This window comes from Hyposmocoma kahamanoa, unplaced genomic scaffold (genome assembly GCF_003589595.1).
Source record: "Hyposmocoma kahamanoa isolate Upper Pololo Valley unplaced genomic scaffold, ASM358959v1 63, whole genome shotgun sequence".
Lineage (NCBI taxonomy): Eukaryota > Metazoa > Arthropoda > Insecta > Lepidoptera > Cosmopterigidae > Hyposmocoma > Hyposmocoma kahamanoa.
In genome coordinates this window covers 16,150,690-16,156,689 of record NW_020653851.1, presented here as the reverse complement: position 1 = coordinate 16,156,689, position 6,000 = coordinate 16,150,690, and the positions used below count along the sequence as shown (strand labels likewise).

Genomic DNA, 6,000 nt, shown 5'->3' with positions numbered 1-6,000 from the left:
ATTATTTTGTTTATTTATTCAAAACACATTTATGTACTCGAGTACATTATCGTGAAATATTAAACAATAGGTCAGGTTACGACACTCGAATATTAAATAATACTTCATAATAATATTCTACAATTTTTAAATAATAAAAATTGCCACCGAAATTAGGTAGAGATAACCAATCTGCAAATCACCAAGTCGTATTTCGAGGTAAAAAAGTGCCTATGACACTGAACAAATTAAGTTAGAATAAAAATGTCAATTGGGAAAATAAAATCCAATATATTTTTTATTTATGACAAGCTGGTTTGGAATTTCTTCTCTCAGAATTTGTTATCAAAGTTTCAACTCGAAAAGTTGTTCAGAATCATAATAATGCATTTTTTACCACTAAATACACTTTTATGACTGAAACTGTCTAATAATAGTATTGTCAGTTATATAAAAAATAACAATAATAAATCTGCAGCAAATAAAAAAGGCGATAATTTTATTTCTATAAAACAGTATATAATCTCGTTCAAAGAGCAATTTAATGGATTATACCGCAACTTTTTGCAAATAGTGGCCCAAACCAAAACAGTTATTTTTTTATATAAATATAAATACAGAGAGTATTGTTATTATTTAAAAAAATATTAGTTTCGTTCTTAATCCATTCTTGAATTATTGCCATTGGGCTAATTTGTGTTTGGAAAACATTTGTTTTCTATCTCTTTCTCGCTTGCTATGATTTGTTTTTACAAAAAATAGCAAATAAGCATAATATGTTAAGTGAATTTTTTAAATGAAATAAGTCAGGTAGGAGTTGTTACAGTGGGCCACACCTATGTATAGCTTTTTAAATTTGCCGTTAAAATAAGTAACCGTATGTGTTAAAATGTAACATGTGGCTGAGCGTACACAATTGTTAAAAGAACATTTGTGCTCCGTAGAAGACCCTCCCGATTACCTGATATTTACTCCATTTTCTCTCACATTCTACATAGACAAGGTTGTAAACTGAACCATGTAAGAAATAAACTTACAACCATTGTTACACCAAGTGTAGTATCTACCATGCTGCCTCTGTTTTCTATAACTGAAGCTTTACCATCGTTGGCGTACCATTTGTTAGCACGGTCGGGTACTCTGTTGCTTTTCTCAACTTCGTTGTCGTGAGGAGAATTCTCTTCATCGTATGATTCCGTTCCATAGTCATCGTCAGTTATCCTTTCTTCTGGATAGTGGTAGACGTGTCTGTCGTTGCCAGGGATTTCTGTGTCAAAAGAAATATTTCTTAGGAATTGTATAAGAAAATAATATTCAATGTAATAGTGTATGTAAAATATAAATAGCCCCCCTTTATTGGCTCCCTTTTTATGTCTCCAACAACACGCTACGTTCTATGCCACTGTCGACAACGCTTGTTCGCTCTACATCTAATCTACTAGCTCAACTAAGCCGAACTCCATTCTACGAGCTACGAGGCTCTAGCCTTGATAGAATTTCTAAAATGGATTAATGACGTGTTCAGTAACTCTGAATCGAAATTTCTGACATCAGCTGGTTACTACTTGGGGACGGTCATCGCCCGAACTTCTGTGTTCGATATTCTTGGGCTTGCTTTTGGGCGGTGATTGACTAAACCGTTGTTGAATATGGCTTACATGTTCAGCTATTGTTATTGTGTGTGTAAGTGTAAGTTGCATAATATAATATTATTCAAATATCAAAACACATATTTAATTTGTTTTTAAACAATGCTCAAGAAGAGCAATAAAGGAGTTGTTTTTTGAGCGTTTCCACTAAAAGTTGTGGTAGTTAAAACTCCGTAATATACTTCAAATACATGATCCTTTAATTTTGGGTGCATTGTGTTAGGGCTGAATACGGATTTTTCAAGATTACTATAGTACCAGCTACGCTACGTAGCTATGCTACATTTAGACAAGTAAACGATGCACTAAAAACAAAATGTCTCAGTACAGAGTACTAAAAAAACCGATCTCAAAAATACGTGGAATTACATATAAGTACCAAGATTTATTGAAATCGGTTATCGGAAAGTGCGCCAGATTCATCCCCTAGTTCGCCACTATACGGGACTTGACACAGAGGATAATAAAAATCGATTCCCACTACTCAAAGTATATTGAGAGAAAAAAGCCTTGAATTAAAGAATAGCAAAATCAACCATTAAAATAATTGCTCCTTATACTAAAATGTAGGCGCTATTTATAAAAATGAATCTTCATGCGTGAACAGCCACCTTTAGAGGTGGATGATTTTCTTCAAAATAAATGGGACCACTATGGAGGTACGCTCTTTTCAACAAAAAAAGTATCATGAAAATTGGTTCACAAACACCGGAGTTATCGCGTAACATACATCCAAACGAAACATACAGTCGAATTGAGAACCTCCTCCTTTTTTGTAGTCGATTAAAAACATAATGAAAACAAAATATATCTTTTTAAGGACCTGTGCCATTTAGTCCAAAGACACACAGCTGCTTTAACAGGATATGTACAATTCAATTCATAATAACCAGAAAACATAAATATAAATAAATGTATTGTAATTTAAAACAGGTTTATTTCGACTTGTAATTAGCAATGCTGATTGCAATTAAAGTTGTCGTGTAATGAACACAGTGGAATTTTGACGAATCAATTGATTGCTGTAATTGGATTAAGCAATTTGAAAATGTTGCTTTATGCTATAATCATCGATGATAAAGCGTTCTTTTATCATTAGTGTGTTCTGTTAGATTAAAAATCTTTAAACCGAATATTAAAGATTTATTACACAGGAAATAATGACGTCGCCACAGTTTTTATAATTTTGCTTATATTTTATGGAAACCCCATATATTTTTTTCAGTAACCAAACAAAATGTTAAGGTTTGGACGAGTGATGCAACTAAACCGGTTGTTGTCAGGCAGGTAAGTATATTCCAGAATAAGACGATGGATTACATGGTGTGCATAGAGATTTTATAGTAATAATCTCAGTACAGAGTACAAAAAAACCGACCTCAAAAGTACGTGGAATTATGTCTATTTGCTAAGTTTTATTGAAATATCCTTAAATTCGCCACCATACAGAACTTATATATAAAATCGGTTCTCACTACTCAAAGAATATTGAGAGAAAAATGCCTTGAATTAAGGAAATAGCAAAATCAACCATTAAACTAATTGCTCCTTAAGAAAATGTAGGCGCTATTTATAAAAATGAATCTTCATGCGTGAACAGCCGCCCTTAGAGGTGAATGATTTCCTTCATAATGAAATGGGACCACTATGGAAGTACCCCCTTTCCAACAAAAAAAGAATCATGAAAATCGGTTCACAAATACCGGAATTATCGCGTAACATACATACAAAAAAAACATACAGTCGAATTGAGAATCTCCTCCTTTTTTGAAGTCGGTGAAAAATAAGACAGTAGGCCCTATATGCAACAAAATAGCGCCATCTAACATACATTGTAACATAAGGCAAGATCTCTTAATTGCTAGACTAATGTGAATACGATATGGCACGCCGAACTGTTAGTGTTACAGAAATGATTCACCAGATGTCGTTACTGACACAAAAGTAATATAATTTTGTAACTCAACCGTATGACGAATAAATAAGCAACTGGAAATTTTATACCGGGCAGGAGAATAAGAATTTTAATTCACATTAAAGAATATACAGTCAGCAAAATAGTAACTGCCTCATTTCTATTTCTAATATTTTACGACATGGAAAAGCATAAAAAATCTCACCGTATAATCTGATTTTACTCTCAACATCTCCAAGTGAATTTTTGGCAACACAAATGTAGCTTCCTAGATCTTCCCGTCGTATATTCTTTATAGTCATACTCATCTCGGCTTCAAACATGGATTTCTGCCTGACGATCATCTCGTGATGCTCCGACGGTATTATCAGCTCACCTGGGGAACAATTTATTACTTAAAACACTTGCTTTCAAATTCAATATTAGAATTTCATCTTTCCTCAGCGAAGTTTTATGAAAAATGTAAAAACTTTGTGCAGACACCTACGAGTTTTATGGCTGCCTTATAATTTGTTTCGCTTTATCGTGGAAGCTGCGCCGGGCTAATCAAATTGGTATTAGCATTGACATTATGGTCGAAGTCGTCGAGAGTTTGATAGATTTTTGCAAGAAAATAATATTTTCTTTAGTTTGATTAGTCTGCTTGTATATGGAAGCAAAGAGTTTTATGGAATATTCTTTATTACACATATACCTTTTTATAGAACTAACTCTTTTTTATTACAAATATATAAATTGTAAATTGTATTAGTTTATAAATCCAGAGCAAGATTGATTCTTTTTCACCAGTTTTACGCGCGCAATTCGATATCACTCTGTTCTTCCAATATTGCACTACATAATTTAAACCACATTCGAGATCGTTACGCTTTATTCTAAGCCGCGAAAAGATTTTTACTTTATTTGCCCTATCTCTCCAGAAAGGTTAGGAGTTTTAAATAGAAAACCACCATGATACTCAGACATATTCACTAAGCTAACGGATAACTCACGTATCTATGAATTTTTGCTTCACACGTTTGGATCCAGTCCGAGGTCCTTAATTATGTAAATTTTTCGGTGAACGCTGAACAAAGTTTTTCATGTATGACATATTACTTGTTTACAATAGAAGTATAATAGATACCAGGATCTTTGACCCAGTAGTTGATGGACTTCGGCGAGGACTCGACGTAGCACTCGAGCGTGACGTCAGTGCCGAGAGGAGCGCCCACCAGCTGGTTCGGCACTTGAATCACCGGGTGGACTGTACATACACAACACCATTAGTATTCAATTTAACTATATTTTGTATGATATTCAAGCATTTGAACATATATAACTATAAATATATGTAAAAATATAATATTATTATTTCATAGTTTTTGTTATAAAGACATACGTTCACTTATCGATAATTAGTTATATAAATAAAATACGTTTCTTCAAAATTAAAATACAAAAATACATATTATAGTAACGAAAACAAGACATGTAATTAAGAGCACTTTCCATCTATCTATTTATCTACGGTTGATTTGAGACCGTATTATAACTAGCAAAATCGCTTTGATATAAATTAAGTCATTCGAGAATTCAAATTGCTTTTCATTTGAATCACGTCATACTTGCTATTTGTAATTTATTAAATGATGGAACGGTGCTAGTCCAGTGGGTCTTAATTCAGAGGTCGACCGGTCGAATCGGTGTGGTGGCAATTTATTTCGACGGATGAACTCTTTCACAGGGAGTTTTACTGCCACGAACTCAAATAGTTATCAACTTTTGGAGTCTCTAATGATGGCGATTGAGGCATTTTACTATTTACGTCATTGGTGTACAAGTTCTAAGACATATTACACATATTACTCGTTTACAATATGAGTATAATAGATGGCAGGATCTCTATTACTTTACATATTAAATCAATATATACATAAATACTACTTATAGTTACTATGTATACTACTTATACTTTGGATACTTTTTACATCCGGTGTCAGGGCGGTCACGGGCCGATACACGTGGCGGCGCGTATTCGGGTATGTGCGAGAGAAGGGTTGTTGCTGATGCATATGAGCAGACGCTGATTTTATGTATTAAAAAAAACGCGAAAATTGTACATTCTTGGTTAATCTACTGCTTAATCTAACTATATGATAAAGTTTTCTATTTTCTTTGGTATTGTAATAAAATATTGTTTCAATGATTTTGTGACATTTATTAACAAAAGAATCAATGTGCATGAAAGCAAACAATCTGTAATCGTTGGGGAATTTTATGAAAGTTATCATTTAAAAACTACAGCCGAGTTTACAGTCTGTTTCTGGAATGTTTGTAAATTATTCCAATACTATTGTTACTCAACCACTGAACTGATCCGCGGATGTGGTGGCTGATATTCGCAACAACCCTTGGTCGAGAGCTTAGGCGCTTTCGCCTTTGAAGTTACCGAGCCGTGGCGGATCCGAACAGCCC

At 33.6% G+C, this 6,000-nt stretch overlaps 1 protein-coding gene across 1 annotated transcript in view; it reads right to left on the bottom strand.

Moving 5' to 3' along the window:
* Positions 1-650: 650 nt before the first annotated feature.
* Positions 651-6,000, bottom strand: part of LOC113230309 (lachesin-like) — a 166,435-nt gene continuing 161,085 nt past the window's right edge. Inside the window, exons 7-9 of the mRNA XM_026464184.1 lie at positions 4,670-4,789; positions 3,749-3,919; positions 651-1,246 (exon numbers count right to left, since the gene is read on the bottom strand). Of these exons, the coding sequence (XP_026319969.1) occupies positions 963-1,246; positions 3,749-3,919; positions 4,670-4,789 (575 nt within the window). The 3' untranslated portion in view covers positions 651-962. The remainder of the gene's footprint in view (positions 1,247-3,748; positions 3,920-4,669; positions 4,790-6,000) is intronic.